At 38.9% G+C, this 19421-nt stretch overlaps 1 protein-coding gene across 1 annotated transcript in view; it reads right to left on the bottom strand.

Annotated features, from left to right (window-relative positions):
* The window catches only part of kalrna (kalirin RhoGEF kinase a), a 180075-nt gene extending 170853 nt beyond the window's left edge, over positions 1 to 9222 (bottom strand). Inside the window, exon 1 of the mRNA XM_047155984.2 lies at positions 8804 to 9222. Coding sequence (XP_047011940.2) covers positions 8804 to 8870 — 67 coding nt within the window. The 5' untranslated portion in view covers positions 8871 to 9222. The remainder of the gene's footprint in view (positions 1 to 8803) is intronic.
* Positions 9223 to 19421: the final 10199 nt, after the last annotated feature.

Here is a 19421-nt window from a genome sequence, read left to right as displayed (position 1 = left end):
GGTTTGGATGGCAAAGCCAACCACCCCTAACTGACCTGCTGTTGATGGCGAGATATAGCTCACAAGTGCCATCTCCACCTTCTGCATAGCTAAACAGCAGTGCTGTTCATTCCCCTCGATGGCCGAGTAATCCGACATCCCAGGGATATAAATATGGCTAGGGTATGTTTTTCCAAGTGTGATATTTCATCATTCATTTCTGGAAAAAAGGGGTGTTTTCTGTGGTGTGAGGGAGATTTATTTTCACTGGGGAGCAAGTGCTCGTCCAGCCTGTATGAGCCACTTCCTCTTCCCTGGGCCAGTCTATATTTAGTTTTTCAACTGCCTTAGTAATCACTTCAAGCAGCTCTTTATATGCATGAGAGCTGCTCTTTGTTTTTGCTGCAATGGCACCCCCTTCTGGCTCCTCAAAGTCAGAGAGGGTATTTTTTGGCTTTCCACAGCGGAAGGAGGAGTCGCAATGCGAGCTCCAAAATCCAGCTGAGAGCCGGACCCGGAAGACAGAGCAGGAGATAGGGCAGCGCTTGTCTCTGGCTCCTCTTCCAGATCCATATGTAATCCCCAGGACCTAAGCCGGCTGGCTGACAGCAGCGGCCAGCCCAGATCTGCGAAGCTCTGAAACCCAACTCCCTTCGGCCGAGAAGAGAGCAAGTCGCGAATGGAGCTGTCTAAGTATAAGGTGTTCACAACGTGCACAGTCAGACCCCTCGAGGCTACCCTGACGTGCTCCATCCCTAGACACTTCAGGGTACCGGAGCAAGGAATGACACAATTCCTGAATTCTATCTTATTCATAATTTTCTTTCTTTTTTTAAAGGGACAGAAAAGTAAAGAGATTTTTCTTTCTTTTTTTGAAGAGATAGAGAGGAAATGAAGAGTCCTTTTGCGAGTGTTACACAAACTACAGTCTCGTTGAAGATAATAAGGCTGACAGCGTGGTTCACAGGTGCCATTTTTATATCACATGACCTGCTTAATTGCCACCTCACCTGATTACGGCAGGCCTATAAATAGGCATGATTTTACACAAGCTTCAGATACCGGTCACGCGTGAGGGCGCTTCCCACAACGTGAAGCTCACGCAATCTTGAGTTCCCTTTGAAAGGGAACTGGAACTTTTTGGCACGATGGATCAGCGGTATGTCTGGAGGAAGAAGAATGAAGAAAGAACACTTCCACAGTCAAGCATGGTGGAGGGTCGGTGATGCTCTGGGGCTGCTTTGCATCCTCTGTCACTGGAAACCTGCAGCATGTAGAAAGCAAGATGGATTCACTGAAGTATCAGGAAATCCTAGGAGAAAACATCATGACGTCTGTGAGGAAGCTGAAGCTTGGGCGTCATTGGACCTTCCAACAGGACAATGATCCCAAGCATACTTCAAATTCCACCAAGGCTTGGTTGCAGAAGTCGTCCTGGAAGATTCTACAGGGCCATCACAGTCACCTGACTTGAACCCCATAGGAAATCTCTGGTGGGATTTGAAGAGAGCGGTTGCAGCAGGCAAAACCAAAAATATTACTGAACTGGAGGCCATTGCTCATGAGGAATGGGCTAAGATTCAACAGGAACGCTGCCAGAAGCTGGTGTCTGGCTATGCCTCTCGTTTTCGGCAGGTCATAACAGCAAAAGTATGCTCTACTAAGCCCAAAAGATGCTTGCCATGAAAGGGTTGAGTAATTTTTAGACTGGAGAAGTCATTATAAGTTGCATTTTCAGTTAAATTTGGGGGAACCACTTGTAGAATTTGTTGTGTTGAACTATTTACATTTCTTTTATTTGATTTGTTCATTGAAAACAGCTGAAAGTCTGTACATTTTTATAATAAACTTGATTTGCAAAGGGGGTTGAATAATTTTGATTGCAACTGCATATATATATATATATATATATATATATATATATATATATATATATATATATATATATATATATATTCTGCAAAAAAAAAAAAAAAAAGGTGGTAATATCCCCTTTTGGGACACCCTATAGTATAGAAGAGCCAAATGTAAGAAAAAAACAACTGATTCTTCACCTTTAGCTTTTTGCCCCTGCAGTCAGCAAAACATAAATCAGTGATAATCAATAGATGTCTTTTTATCTCTATGTTCAAATGAATAATATTTTCACACCTGACTGTATACAGCAGATAAATCGTAAAAAACAAACAAATAAATAAATAAATAAAACCAACAGACATTAAAACTTAACTCTTAATTGTACTATGCAGCACACTGGAGATGCACAGACTGCAATCAGTTTCATGCCATGAAAAGGAAACACCTAACAGTTTTGTCTTAGGTAAAGAAGAGATGCTTAAGCAAGAAAGTATTAGCTTTCAGGCTCTGCCATCCATTTCATTAACTGCTACATTTCAAATTTGAAGTACTTAGCTTGCCAAAATGTTGTTAATAATTTAGCATTGTCTTTGCCATTATGCAGTATTAGAACTCCAACTCCATTAAACATGATTCCCAGTCAACGTTCATGCTCCGTCAAGTCATCAATCAGCAGACTCATCTTCAACCTATCCACGCTCTTAGAAAGAGCAAAACATTGCATTGCATTCTCACAGCTCACATCAGCCACTGTAGCAAAAGCAGAACCACAGATCAATAATGAAATCAAAGGAGATCCTTAGTTTTCAATATAACTTCAACTTCAAATATAAACATGTATCATTTAATTCAATCTATGAAAGTCATTATTTTGCTAGATACAATAATAGATTAGGGCTGCAGGGTCCCTGGTTCCATCCTGAGCTCGAGTTACTGCCTCTGTGGAGTTTCTGTGCATGTTTTCCTCCTGAATGTTTGGGTTTCCTCTGGGTTCTCAGGTTTCCTCCCACCTCCAAAAACATGCCAGTAGGTAGACTGGCTACACTAAATTGCCCCTAGGTGAAAATGAGTTTGTGCCCTGTGATGAACTGGCATCTCTTTCAGGGTGATCAGTATTCATGGGTAAGGCTTCCAGATCCACTACGACCCGACCGGGACAATCAATGGTAGGCTACAAATTAGTTTTAAGTTCTTGTTGTATGACTAGAAATATATTAATTTTCAAAAGCTAAACAAGTACAGTTCTAATTTTACAAGACACACTAGATACTTTTACCAGCTTTCTACCTAATAGACACTGGTTGCTATCTATAAAGTTTCCTTTACTGTCAAAGAACCAAATTTGAGAATGCAGATTCCTCAAAACATAACCAGAAAATGTCAGACAATTTCTCTGCATTACAAACACCTAGCTTTACAAATGTAAAGCCAGAGTGTCTTTATGAGCAGAGACACAGCTGCCCGCCCTGAGCCCTCTTGAGAATCTTTCTTCCAATCCACCTAAAAGCTTCATTCAAAGCATCAGCTAATAAGATCTGACCCTATTAGCCAGCAATCCTAACTGTTTCTCCGCACTAACCCGGTAGATGCATATGTTTCTGCCTTGTGAATACAGAAACTGCTAGGTTCCTTAAAATTAAGGGGATACCCTTTCTTTTTCTCTCCTTCTACTGATGTCTCCCTTAACATCAGATCATGACTCAATAATCCGGTCAAATCTCCTCTTACGCTCTTTATTACCCATGTGGCTTACATTGGCCAATTAGCCATCTGCTGCTACAAACATGTGTTTGTAAAAGAGAGAGAGAGAGAGTCACACACACACACACACACACACACACACACACACACACACACACACACACACATACACACAGAATGAAGCCAAACTATGGGTGTGTTCATTGTCCTGACTGACACTGGCCGGATTCACCCTATTGTTCTCTCCATGCTAGAATGTATGTGTGAGGCAAAGAATGACATAGGGAGTGGAGGAGGGAAAACACACGTGCACACATGCACGCACACACACACACACACACACACACACACACACACACACACACACAAACTGCTGGAGGGCCAGCGTCTGTCGCAACAAAGCCTACCGACTATTCAAGGCAATCAGCGAATCCAGTGAGCCCGCTGAAACCGTCTTCAATATTACACTGTACACAGCATGGGTCAGTTTAAATTACATCTCAAATTATTCTTAGTCTTGTTCAAATGTAACGTAGACGTAAACATGTTTCCTCATATTGGATTTCATTAAATATATAAATGACCCTAGGGAGGTTAAATGATTATATTTTTGGTTCTAACTTTGATAAATATGCATTTGTATAATGTAATGAAATGTGTATCTTGCCAGAGTCACACATGGATATCAAATGGCTAACAGCCCACTGACTGACTTGCTAATATGAATTGATAATGTAATCACCTACCATATATCGTATAATCATCCAGAACACTAATACACAAATGACCCCACACATCCACACACTTTGGTCCAAGGTACTGGGAACAATTTTCTATGGGGATTATTGTATATTTTACAATAAATAAATAAATAAATACATAAAAACAATACAGCACCTTAAATAGTTCTATGGTTAGGTTGTTCTGGAAGGCCACTTGAAAGTTCTATGCAGAACAATACAGGGTTTCTATTTTTTTTTCCAGATCTTTAAAACTCTGAACAATTACCCATCCAAATAACCTTTAGGGAATCTGTTTCAGAAAAGTTAAAAGACATTTTTTTTTTACATGTGTATAAAAAGATAGGGGTGGGCAATATGACCAAAAAAATCACCATATTATGATATTTTGATACTTATATACTAAGATACACAACATGTATCACAACATTTAGGTTTTAGGTCACAACAAATATTTAAGTATAATTATTATAATCATATTTTTTATTTAATGTCTACAAAAATGCTGCATTGGATTTACTTTTGTTACTGTCTTAGTGGCGTTCCACATGTTCTCCCTGTGTTCACGTGTACGATATTGTAACATTTAAATTCACTGCTGCTAATAGGTAATTATTATAAATGTCTCATGTTGATTGTTATAAATATCTCGTATTTATACATAATATCTCAGAGAAGTGTACTGAGGCATAATTTATCACAGTATCAATAAGAAATAGCTATGGCCTTATTATGTAGAGCACAGATTGTCTGCATGACAGCTCTTACACACAAAAATAAGTCAAACTATGTATAAAAATCACTGTGATTCCAGTTTATATGTAAATACCGTTTGACTTTATTGTCCTAGTCGTGTTTGCATTGTGGATTGCATGCGAAGGAGCAGAGATTCAAAACAACAAAACTTGTGAACTCATGAAGTAGCAAAATTGTTACTTATAAAAAATAAACCTACACTGAGAGCTGTATCGCTAATATCTGACCTTGTACAGAATTAGAGTTTTTAAAAAATAAAAATAAATAAATAAGGGAAGTGCCTGTCCACATACAGTATATCCGCTCTCAGTCGTAGTCTTTTGAACATAGCATGCATCATGATGAGGGGGTGTTTGCAATGTACACATGGGAAATCTCCCTGTAAGAGGTAAGTAGGCATGTTTACAAGAAATGTATTGTATTAAAATAATTTTGGTCAGAGTGCCCTTTTAAATATCTTAATAACCCCACCATTTAGATAAAATTGATTAGAGTAGCCAAGTCACATCACTAACCTGTACCTCTTGGGATGAATTCGGTATGACCTCATTCAATGCCTTGGCCTCCATCCCAGCTCACTGAGTGATTAGCTAATCAATACAGAAAACCCTCCTCGTGCCGTGTAGAGTAGCTTTTGAGAGGACGAGCAGAACTGGAGCCAGCTGTAGTCTGTCATGCTCCCAGGGAGGCAATTGTTGTTGACAAAATGGCTAAATCCATACAGGTATTGACTGGAGGGTTGTACAGTGCCAGTCTGCTGCTGTATTACCTGAAGACAGATCTGCTGTTCAGTTGGGTGTAGCTCGCCTCATTAAAACTGTAGGCCAAATTGCTGCTTTCCTAATAGCCAGAATGCCTGAATCATTCCAGATGATCCAGATGAACACATGATGAGAACAACTGAGGGAGGGGTGAATGTTTTCATCTCTCTTAATAGGATGAGGGCTGTAAACTTGCACTAAAAGCCTTGGCTAGCCTGAAGTCTTTGTCCATGTATGAGTTTGAGTTTGGCTCGGGGTTAATCCGTCTGTAAGCAGTGAATACACTTGAAGAGAGAGAGTGCCGTATGGCTGAGGACATAAAACCACTTCAGCTCTTTCAGACAGCAGTTTGTGAATGGATTACTGCTTACTCAGCCACATAATGCCTTTCTCTCTGAGGGCAAACACCCACTGCTTTTAGAAAAGGTATAGTAGGGAGGGCCTTCCATTCAAACTGTGTTGGTCTCACTCTAGATCTCATTATCTGTTTCTGTCTATCCATCGTTGTCTTTGTTTGTATCCTGGCCCAATCCATCCCTCTCTTCATCCCTCTCCACATCTTTTGGTATCCCCCGGGGCAGAGGCTGCCATGACGTATTAATACAGACACTGATAACTGATCTCCCAGTGCTGCCTGAGACAGATGTCCTTATATGCTTTGAATGAACCACAGCAAAAACACTCTCTCATCTCTGATAATGCTCTCAGACCCCTACACCATCTGTAAATCATCTTAGCTTTCGCCCAAAATGCGGCACTGTGGTCCACTACGCTCCACATCCAGACTGAACGAATCAAGATTCAGCTCTGATGTCTTTCTATATTCTCGATTATATTTCTAGAGCTTTGTGTTGGGCAAACCTAGATTGTTCACAGTGACTGCGGTTCAGGTCTCCTTAACTCTAAATGAGCAAGATTTCCTTAGCGTAACTACGGAAAGTGCTCGAAATGTGGCCACATCACCACAACACTTGCTTAAGCCTGCATTTTACTCCCACCAATTCAGCTTTCAGATGGTTGTACTCTAACATATGAAATAACCTGGCTTACATTAAGGTACCACAAGAAAAGAGAAAAACCTTTCAGCATTAAAACAGAACTCGTACATTCATTCAGGGATACAGTACAGAGGAATGGCACAAAAGCATTACGCAGCTGCGTGTAGATGGCCACCGGATGCTGGCATTTAAGCCGCAGTATTAGTCTCCATCCATCCATCCATTTTCTGTACCGCTTATCCTTACTGGGTCATGGGGAACCTGGAGCCTATCCCAGGGAGCATGGGGACACCCTGGACGGGGTGCCAATCTATCGCAGAGCACAATCACACACACGTTCACACACTCATTCATACACTACAGACACTTTTTGGACATGCCATACAGCCTACAGTACATGTCTTTGGACTGGGGGAGGAAAAATGGGTACCAGGAGGAAACCCCTGAAGCACGGGGAGAACATGCAAACATTCCACACACACAGGGCTGTGGTGGGAATCAAGCCGCCAACCCTGGAGGTGTGAGGCAAATGCCCTAACCACTAAGCCACCCCCCAGTATTAGTCTCATGTTTCTCATTTTAGGTGGTGTGTATTTGTGCAGCATGAAGCAACACCAGCTATTTACAGTATATTCATATTCAGCCTTCAGTATACTTAAGAAATTGGAGCATTCGCTGATAGGGTTGTACACAGAACTTTTAAGGGATCCCCTGGAAGACAACCAGATAACCTTTAAGGATTCTAGATCTGACCACTGTTTTTTTGAGTGTGAATTGGATATTGTATCTGCATTCTGGTGAGTAGTATTAAATATCTTGGAATCTAGGACCATAAAGGTTTGTTGGTGTTGTCTTCAGGTTGTATAAAAACACTTAAATGTGTTGTGTAACCTTACCAGAGAAAGCTTTCCTCTTAGAAATTGTTCAAAAACCTTTTTTTTTTTTATCCGAGACCTATCCAAAGAACCCTTGAAAAAATTTTTTTTTTCCTAAGAGTGCAGTTATTGTATGTAGCATTTTATCAATGCATGCTATTTCAGTGATGGTGGGGGCATCCACTACACCAGTGGTTTTCAAAGTGGGGGCCGCGGGGGCCACCAGGGGGCGCGCTCGGGGCCTCAACAATTTGGTGTGAAAAATAAATACATGATTTATATATATATATATATATATATATATATATATATATATATATATATATATATATATATATAATTCCTAATGTAATGTACAGATGTAAGATGCAATTATTAATAAAATAAAGGAAGATATATTCAGAAGTCTGTATTTTTAATGTGTAAAGACATTTAAAACCCTTAAAAGGAACTATTTTGAATCTCCCTTCCAGATAGTACAACCAAAGAACTTTAGGAACCAAATAAGCATTCCTTATCAAATGAATCTTCCAGTGAAGATCCCTATTTCCAATGGTGCATTACAGTTAAAGTGTATTAAACTGGTTCCAAATCTGGAGTCTCCAATGAGTTCATAATTTCATCTTTCAACCATTGCTGTTTCTTGTACATCATCTATAACATCAAAGTAGTGTGTGTGTGTGTGTGTGTGTGTGTGTGTGTGTGTGTGTGTGTGTGTGTGTGAGCTTGAAGTGACCATTCTAATCTTCAGAATTCAGTGACAGGAAGAAGTGCAGCTGTCAAACAAAGGCATGGTGTCTGCTGCTTAATACTGGGAATAGTACTATTACTATTGACTCGCACACTCGTGAATCTTTCTGCAGTTGTGGCCGCTACTTTGGCTCAAATTTACATTAAACACACTGAGTTGTTTGAGTGAAATGATTTGCGCACTAACATCAGACTGCGTTTGCATCACCAGGGGCTGCGTTTACACTTAGGCTACATCTCATAGCCTATTATATTTCTGTCAATGCTTTGTTGTTGTTGTTGTTGTTGTTGTTGTTTTCTTCTAGATATGGGTTCTTTGTTTCTCCCCTTCAAAATCAAATCAATTGAAACACAACCCCATGTCGCGGATATTCTTTCAGCCCTACCTGTTTTGAAGAAGGCGTCCGTGTCTGAGTCGTTTGGTCCTTCCTCGGCTGCTTCGGCAGAATTCATATCTACCCCCTTTGGTCCTGTGACAACTCAAACGGAAGGTGAAGGGAATCCGGTAAGTAGCGGTGTCTGCGTGCGTTAAAATCCCCGCATCTTTGCGTGCTGGATGTGCGCGCGCTCCGGACAGCGCTAATGAGGACGCACAAAGCGCAGCAGCTCCTCAGCTCTATTGTTTCCGAGCCTGCCTCCTTCTGCCTCCTCAGCTCTGCTCCCACAAAGAGCCGAGGTTACACCGAGGAGATGTCTAGCAAATCCTCCGCGACCTCAAATTGTGAATTTCTAATCAATGAAATGGTCTTACGACCAGCCAATAGCAGTGAAGCAGCTCAACATCGTAAGAAAGGAGAGGACAGAGAGCGCGCGGATGCAGCGCAGAGCTGGTGATGTCACGAAAACACCACAATGTGTTTGGCTCGAATCCAGACACCCGTGGCCCGTTAACACACACCAAAATGAGACATAAGCGTGAGGACCCTATAGATTACACTATATTGGCTACAGATTCTGGATCTCGTCTTCTGTGCCACACACTTCATCCTGACTTCCACTTCCAAGCCTAGTTATTGATCACATAGGAGAGACCAGCAAATTTTTTTTTTTTTTTTTTTTTTTGGGGGGGGGGGGGGGGGTGCAACACCATGCTGGTGTGATTATTAAAATATGTTTTGTCAAGGCAACGTTTTATGACCAGTTCTACGAGAATTATACCTCTAAATAACAGCAAGAGTGTCCAATTAGTGTATCCCAAAATTACCTGTGTGAATAATGATTAACACATAGCTTGAGGAATTACGGTGTCTACTGCCCTCTAGCGAATCCAGCACTTTTCACAGATATATATATATATACACTCAGTATTGGGGAGCAAATTAATTATTTTATATACATTTAATGCTTGAGAATTTATTCATTATAGCCTAGCTGGATCTCTACACACCCTCATACAGAATGCAAGGATCTATGAATATGCATGATATGCAAATGAAATGCCCACGTATCCTACTCTCAGCCACGCCCCCTCTCTCGCAACCCTGGTTACACTAGAAAATGACATGCTATTACAGAAAGGCAAAATGTCACATTGAAAAATAGTACAGAAACATAGTACAGTACACACACACATAGAAAAATAGTACAGAAACATAGTACAGTACACACACACACACACACATATATGTATATGTGTGTGTATATATATATATATATATATATATATATATATATATATATATATATATGTGTGTGTGTGTGTGTGTGTGTGTGTGTGTGTGTGTGTGTGACTTCTACATTATCAAGCCAGTACAAAAAACATTTTAGATTCCCAAACATTATTTTTCCAGCACAAAATGAAATGCCTAAATACAGAAAAATGTTTGTATGTCAGTAAAGAAACCAGAATATCATGTAAGAGATGGATATGGATTTTGCTGCAAAAATAAGAAGTAGGTGCGACAGACAAAGTCTATTATAAAACTGCACTAATTCTACCTGAGACTACTTTTTTTTTTTAAAGCAAAGGGCCGTCACACCAAATATTACCTTTGTTTCATTTATTACTGTTTACTGCTCTTTATAGTATTTTTTAAATGGAGAAACATTTCATTAAATTATTTTTGAAGGCATTTGGAATGCTCTACAGCATTTCTTTGCATGTGCCTAAGAGTTTTTCCCAGTACTGCGTGTGTGTGTGTGTGTATGTATATATATATATATATATATATAAAGAGAGAGAGAGAGAGAGAGAGAGAGAGAGAGAGTAAGAGAGAGATGGATAGATATTCAGAACCATGGCGCAACACAGAACAATGTAGTAGCACAGTAAACATGACTATATAAATTGCAAATATTTCATAGTGTGAGAAGCGTGCCAAATATACAATCTGATACTGTTGTTCTATACAATACAAGAAACTAGTGCAAATTGCTATATATAAGATGTACGCTTTACACTATCATGCAACTTAAAAGCATTTTTAAAAAATCCCATGGAAAATAACTGCACTGAGTATCTTCCTGTAATGCCTAACAAGGTTAGGGAAAACTTGAAAGAGCTTGAACACTCCTTCAGGCAGAACATTTAAAGCTCCTTTATATTCTATGGTTTGTGCATATGGACTGCCCTCTTCAATTCAGACCACATGTTTCAACAGAGTTCAAATCCAAAGACAGTGACGGCCATTGCAAGACATATATTCTTTGTTACCGCAACCATGTCTGTGTTTTATGTACATTTGGGCCCATTATTTTGTTGAAAGTCTTATCTTGGGCCAATTTATAACTTCCCAGTAGAGGCAACTAGGTTGTGTGCCAAAATGTCCTTGTATTTAATGAAATTCTTGTTGCTATGCATCTTTACAAGACCCCTGGACCACATGCTGCAAAACGGTCACAAAAAATTAATGATTCATAACCATATTGTACAGACAGGATAGGGGAATTTGCTTGTATGTAGTACCCTTTCTCACTAAACACATGAACAAAAGGGTTGAGTTTAGTCATAAATGGCCCACAATTCCTACTGTAGTTCCAAGAATGCTTGGGGAAGTTCAGGCACTGCATTTTGTAGGTTGCTCTCAGGAACTATTTACTTTGTGCAAGGAGGTGTTGTTGATGTTGAAGAAATAGTTGATGTTGAAACTTGGTAGTGTAACTGGCATTGTGTTCATGCTATTTTAGAATTTTGTGAATAGACTGGATATAATAGATATAATCCCCTGAATGTTCACTGTCTTATAAAATGTGCAATCTGTGATATCTTTTTTTTTATCTTTAAGTAATGTAGAATGTAAAATCATGATGTTCTCACAGTAAAAAAAAAATCCACTACTTGGTAGTCAGGACTATAGCTGGTTTCAGTCTGTCCCTGCGTGGCGGCTGTGAGCACTTCATCCTAGATAGCAACTGTGATCATCTCCTTTACCAAAATACCTACAGTACTCACACAGGTCTACTCTCTTTCATTTTCACAGAGCAGACTGTACACATGTGATTGTGATGATTGTGAAAAACATTTTCACATCTTTTGTTAACATTTTTGTCAATCAGCGTTTCATTCACAAACCCATACTAGTTTTGAATTGTTTGTAATCAGTAAAATATTAAAACCATATGTGCTTACTCAGTAAAATGCCTGCCATGCTGTTACCATGAGCACCAACGCACGCAAGTGTTTTCTGTGTGTGTGTGTGTGTGTGTGTGTGTGTGTGTGTGTGTGTGTGTGTGTGTGTGTGTGTGTGTGTGTGTGTGGAGTTTTTGACCAGAAGGTGTATTGTTAGTCAGCCATGGCACTTTGAGCAGGCACAATGCCAGCTTCCTCTCTCTGACTCGCAGGCCCCCTCGAACACACAACATATGGTTTAGTAATTTAACAGCCAAAAGTAGAGAGCCATGCCAGCCCTGTGCCAGGTGCACGAACCGTCAAGAAGAAATCAAGAATTCTTAAGAAAGATTAAGAAATAAGAAATCATACCAGACATTGAACTAAGAGATATAGGGATACAGTGTGTGTGTGTGTGTGTGTGTGTGTGTGTGTGTGTGTGTGTGTGTGTCTGTGTGTCTGTGTGTGTGTGTGTGTGTGTGTGTGTGTGTGTCTGTGTGTGTGTGTGTGTGTGTGTGTGTGTGTGTGTGTGTGTGTGTGTGTGTGTGTGTGTGTGCGTTTGTATATACCTCCCAATGATGAGCTAGTTGGACTATAAGTCTATCTTGATTAATGATGATTATTTCCCACAGTTTTTAACATACAAAAAAAAAGCTTAGATAAATATGAACCTTCAGCCAGTTGTAATAAATATGTAAAGAGTAAAACACAATTAGGTGGGCTGTTATAGTAAAACACTAAACAAAGTGGTGGTGGTGGTGATGATGATGATGATGATGATGATGATGATGTGAGCCATTACCACACTGAAGGTGATTACTGTCTTATAACAGCAGAACAATAAGCAATTGCCCAACAGTTACATATTATTACATATTATATTTGGATTTATTAAAGAATGACATGCCATACTTTAGTTATTTCTTTTCTTTTTTTTTAAAACAATTTATAATTAGATTTATTTGTGGAACATCAGCAACACAAGTTAGTTCCTGTTATCACTTAAGCTATACCAGCTATAAACAATCATTCCCTCACTTTATCTAAGATAATAAGACAGAAGTTTGTTACGGAGAAAAAGTAAAAACCCTCTGTCCTTCGACTTTCTCGTGGCAGAAAACTTAAGGGAGCAGTTTTTCCTCAGACTGTTAGAAGTCCACGTAAATGAGATGTTATTTTAGAAATGATAACATATTAAAATATTAGAATAGAGTCCATAAATATAAAGCTGTCATTTGAATTACAGCTGACACTATTGATCAGTACTAATCAATACGTTTGGTGTGTCAACCAATCAGATTTGCGAATTCAACAGCGCTGTGGTATAGCAAGTCTTCAAAAACAGTCTTGACAAAGAATAGCCAAACTGAATTTTGCATCTCCTGTCAAGTTTGTCAAATATCTTTAACATTCTTCCGATTCCCAGACCTTGAGTTTACATTTTCATCTCTGATAGGTATAAATTGCTAAATGCTAGCAATCAGTTGTTAGTCTGATGTCTAAAGATCATCTAAATTCAAACTTTCTGAAGGTAAGATTATTCTCAGAGCAATATCCACTGTATGAAAATGGTCATTGCTTAGTTGGAAAGGATTTTTGATAAACCCTCTCTGTAGGAGGAACGAAACATAGATAGACATACATTTCTCTTTAGCTAGACTTTGAGGTGTGAATCTAACTCATATGGGATGTGATCAGTTCTATTGTGCAAACGTCTGGTGTATGTCTCCAGAAGCTCATGCCTGAACAGCCTATCATCCATTTGTTTCTCAGCAGAGGATTAGACCCTCTTAGACACTGGCTTCAATTTCCCACTAATAATAGCACTTTGATCCACTTTATCAGCCATGGTGAGCAATAGCTCTCTGATAGACGGAAATGGCTGTTCAAATACAAAACTGGACAATCGAATGACAATTTAATGCCAATGATTAAACAGAAAGCACTCATAGTATAGGCAATTTTTAATTGTTTTCCACTAATAAACCTGTTAGTTGGAAGACAATGTGTGAGCTGGCAAACTTCCTATGTGTATGTGGTAAGATTAACAGGAATCGAAGTGTAGTGTCCCTTAAGGCTAATTTAGAGATTTTATTGCACTAAGCATTCCACTATGCTTAAGTTACATCATGTTTTTTTCTTCTTCCTGTTTTAGTGAGTTTTGTGAAAGGATTGCAATTGACACTTCATAAACAATCACTTACAGTTCCTGGAATTTATTATGGTCATTTTATAGTAGTAGGAATTTCAAAACACTCTAAAATCCTCAGGTCCACAAAGCAATAAATATTTTGTTCTCAAAATTAGCCATGTACTCACTTGGCCATTCAGAATGGCATTTTTCCCCTATAGGCCTGAAAACTCTACATGAATAACATACATGAATTGCAGTACATTGCAGAAGGGAAGAAGCAGTAAGACTATAGGACAATTAACTTAAACAATTATGTTCCAAATAACGTAGCATGGCCTTGCTGCTGTAATCATCCAGTAAATAAAGGTGCCTGCATTTGTCTTAATCGACTCTAGAGTCAAGGTATGAAAGTGAAAAACTATCCTGCAGAAGTCCTACTAGCCCCAGCACTCTTCCCCAGCCCTAACAACACCTAAAAGGATATAGATATCTTAAAGCGTCATTGGAATGTAATTTCACTTCCAGTCCTGTATAGTAAAATTGGAGCCAGAGAGTATCAGGTTACCTGGAGGCTAAATTCTTATCAATGCCTCATTGCTTTCCTGTTTGCATGATTGAAAATACTGTTAGTCAAGTCGACATTCCCCAAGTTCTGTTTGCATGTCGGGACAAAATTGTGTTTCGCACGCTGTGCAGAGAAAAAAATAACTTATTTGTGATGTCATATCACTGCTGACTTTGCACGACCTTTAATGTCTACATGCAACAAAGAAATGTCAGATTTCAAAACATGTTCGGTGTGACAGACTACAATAATAATAATAATAATAATAATAATAATAATAATAATACATTTTATTTGTTGGCACCTTTCATAACACTCAAGGACACCTTACAGAAAGACAACATACAATAAGAACAACATAGATAAAATTGATATACAAAATAAAAACTAGATGAAGCAATGATATAGAGGAGTTATAATTACCATTATAATGAGTAAGCTCATTTGAACAGATGTGTTTTAATCTGGGATTTGAACTATGAAATAGAGTCCAGCTGATGAATATGCAGTGGGAGTGAGCTCCAGACCTTTGGTACAGAGCAACTGAAAGCTCTGGCACCCATAGTGCTGAGTTTAAATGCTGGGACAGTGAGTAGAGAAGCTGAGGAGGATCGTAGGGAACAAGCAGAGGTATAAGGATGAAGAAGGTCTGAGAGGTAGGAGGGAGCCCGATTATGAATAGCTTTGAATGTGAGCAGTAGAATTTTATAGTGAACTCGTTGTTGGACAGGAAGCCAGTGGAGCTGTATAAGGAAGGGTGTGATATGGTCAGTGGACATTGTGTGAGTAATAATTCTTGCAGCTGAGTTTTGAATAATTTGGAGCCAGTGGAGAAGTGTAGCAGATACGCCAAAAAGGATGGCATTACAGTAGTCAATACAGGATGTTACCAGAGCATGAATAAGTACTTGAATGCTGTGATATGAGAGGGAAGGGCAGAGTCTAGCAATATTGCAAAGGTGGAAGAAGGCAGTATGTGAGATATTATTGATGTAAGGACCAAAAGAGAGAGAAATGTCAAATATGACACCAAGGCTTTGTATGAGAGGAAATGATAAAAGTGCTGTCGTCAATGGTAATAGTGAAAGGTGGAGTTTTGGAGAGTGTGGACTTAGAGCCAATCAGAAGAAACTCATTTTTATTGCCATTGAGTTTTAAGAAATTATTAGCCATCCAAGAGTTTTTGTCCTGAAGACAGGTAGTAAGTAGGGGGGGTGCTGGGGCTGGCTCATCGGCTTAACTGTGAAAATGCACTCCATGATGGCGGAGAATATGTCCAAAGGGTAAAATGTAGATGATAAAGAGGAGTGGTACCAGCACCGATCCTTGTGGGACACCCTGACTAACCAAGGCCGATTCAGACCGGACATTCTTGACCTGAACAAACTGTTTTCTGTCGTTCAGGTAGGATGAAAACCAGAGAAGTGCAGTGCTGTTGACCCCAATGTCAGACCGGCGCTCCAATAATAGTGAATGGGAGATGGTATCGAAGGCGGCACTGAGGTCAAGAAGCATGAGGATGGTTAGAAGGCCAAAGTCAGCAGCACAAAGGAGGTCATTAGTGATTTTAACAAGGGCTGTTTCCATGCTGTGTTTGGGATGTAAACCAGACTGAAATGGCTTGTAAAGATTATTGTTCTGCAGGTGAGCCTGGAGCTGAGAATTTTCTGTTCAAGATTTTTTGCAATAAAAGGAACGTTAAAAATGGGCTGGAAATTATTAAAATCATGAGGATCTGCACTATTTTTTTTTTTTCAGAATTGGGGTAATGGAATCAGTCTTTAACGAGGAGGGAACAGTGGCAGTCGACAGTGAAGAGTTAATTATAGACGTGATAATAGGGGAAACTGAGGGAAGGCAGGCTTTAAGCAGGTTTGTAAGAAGGGGATCCAGTGAGCATGTACATGACTTGGACTTGGTAATGAGTTCCATGACATGCTCAACTGATGAAGGTTTGAAGGCCGAGAGAGTGGTGGAGGGCAGCAGTTTCACTGTATTCCACGAGGGGGAATAGCTCGTCACAGAAGTAGAAGAGGCCAGTTGTTGATGATTGTTAGTGATTTTAGAGCTACAGAATTTCAGAAAGGCAGAACATTAACTGGTGGTGTTGAAATGAGGAGAAGTATTTTCTGGAGGCTTAAGAAGTTTTTGACACTTTAGAATAAGGTCCGTGTATTACTTTGTCCAGAACTAATAATGTTAGCATAGTAGGATGATTTGGTAGCATTGAGTGCATTCTTATAAGATATCAGATGATCAGAGTACATCTGTTTATGTATAGTAAGTCCAGTTTTTTTTAGACAACCATTCCAAATGACGGCCCAGAGCTTTTTGCTTTCGATGCTCAGAAGTATACCATGCAGAACAATGAACAAATGAGACTGTACTTGTTTTCAGGGGGGCCAAGGTATCCAGTATATGGGATAGACTACAGAAATAAATCTCTGAATACAAAATCTGTGAAATATCTGTATGATGATCCAAAAGTAATTTTAATTATTGCTTATTACATGTGATATCGAGAATAATTACATAAATCCGTTGGATATTGAATACATTCATATGATCATTATATAATATTTCTCCGCCATCCACCACCCAAGTCATCCAACTATCTTGTTGTGTTTGGTGTTTGTTTTGAAGCAGCATTCCCACAGGCTGTTTACTTAGACTTTTCCTGTGGGATTTATCTGACTCTCAGTGAGTCTACTATAGTCATGCAGAAAGAGGTCTGTCCTCATAGATAATCCTGTGTATAGTGGAGTTTTTATTTTATTTTATTTGTATATAAGACAATTTTATGAGATCAGTTGCGACATTCTTTTGCACTTAAACACAGGGTAACATAATAGATGATGCACATTTCTATTTTTGCAGCCACAGTATTGTACTTGTTGTCTTCCATTGCACATGTGAGCCTCTAGGTGGCATGTCTAGATCATTACTTTAAGAGAAGAAGGCCATCAGAAAAATGTGCCATTTCTTTCTTTTTTTGTTCTTTCTTTCTTTCTTTCTTTCTTTCTTTCTTTCCTTCTTTCTTTCTTTCTTTCTTTCTTTCTTTCCTTCTTTTTAAATGACCATCAAGGTAGAAGGTTTCAGTTTTGTACATTCCAGATCAAGATGTGGCTTCTTTTAAATTTATAGCAAATGTATAGACATTGGAGGATCGTTTTCCCTTGTAGTTTGTGGTGCAGTTGGCTTCGTCCCAGGACAGATAGCCTACAGTAGGTGAACTATGGAACCAGGGACTTACACAGGGTGCATGGTTTTATGTTTTAGCTGAGCTCTACCACTTGAATCAACTTAGTGAAGGCCATGTTTACTGATTGATATGCAATTCATTCTCATTTGTAACACCCAAGTCTTGTGAATGAAACAGCACAGAAATAGGCAGTAACATTAGTATTATTGCTGCTAAATTAGGAGATAATGTTATAATAATAATAATAATAATAATAATAATAATAATAATAATAATAATAATCAACATACATACTTCTGACCAAAAACACACATGCAATAATCATTCCACATGTTATAGCCAGTCTAGTACTCGTTCCTTCTGTTTCTCTGGCTACAAAGCTAATCCAAAAGCATATAAAAGTATTTCTTGATCTCAGTCTTTCCAAATGGTTTTTCAAATTGATGATTGTAGTTAAAGAAGCTTGGTCGATATAGATAAGGTATTTCCAACTGTACATACACACAAAACCTATGGTTCAAATCTATGGTACTATCTATGGTTCAAAGCATGAAATGTGTTTGGATTGGACTTGCAAACATCTCCAGCTCATTAGCATTAGCATTTGTTTTTACATATAACTGGTGTGGAACAATGCATGCATGCTGCTTAAAGTTGCTGCTTGAGTGGGATGTGCATTTATTTCCCCTTGCTGAAAAATCCAGTTTGGTCTGACCAACTATTTACATGGCCTGTGAAAAGTTATTTTCTTCCTTATTACTTCACTAAATGGATCAATACATGTTTGTGATTTTCTATTTGCCTCACTGCTGTGTTTTCTTACAACTTGTCTATGATGTAGCAGTAATTCAGAAATGGTTAATGGTTTTGAACTTACCAGCTGGTAACAGGGGTCTACCAAATTAACCAGCTCGGGCCATGTTTTGACAGTTAGTAGCTGGTCAGATTGAGCTGGATTTTTCATCAAGGTCATTAGTGGTAGCTAGTAGCCTACATGTGTTCCATGATTTATATCCAGACAGATGTTATATGAATATTAATGTTTAGTGGCTGAAAATAATGGCTGATGTAGCCTCAGATCAATGTATTAGACAACAAGTTCCCAATCCTGGTCCTGGAGGACTCCTGTTCTGGTTTCTTCCCTGCAGGAAAAAAAACCCACTGGAAACCATCATAGAAATTCTAACGGTTTCCACTACAAATGCCATTACAAATCATCAGCTTTTAAGAATTAAAACCATTACCATTATTGGTCCTTAATGGTATCCACTAGGCATAACAGGCCACCAATAGAAAGGAACAAATTACCGGTAGAGACACACAGGGACCGTTACAGTTTCCATTAAAACCAATACAATTCCCATTATAACCACTAAAACCCTTGCAGATTATATGAGGGCTTCTATTGTGTTTTTTTTTTTTTTTTTTTTTTAGCAGTGTGCTCCTAATACACCTGATTCAACTAATCGGCTATTTAGCAGCTCTTGAGTTAGAGAAGGGAAAACACTAAAATGTAGTGTTTTATATATATATATATATATATATATATATATATA

This window comes from Ictalurus punctatus, chromosome 6, assembly GCF_001660625.3.
Source record: "Ictalurus punctatus breed USDA103 chromosome 6, Coco_2.0, whole genome shotgun sequence".
In the NCBI taxonomy this organism is placed as follows: Eukaryota; Metazoa; Chordata; class Actinopteri; order Siluriformes; family Ictaluridae; genus Ictalurus; species Ictalurus punctatus.
This window is presented reverse-complemented; position numbering and strand designations above follow the sequence as displayed.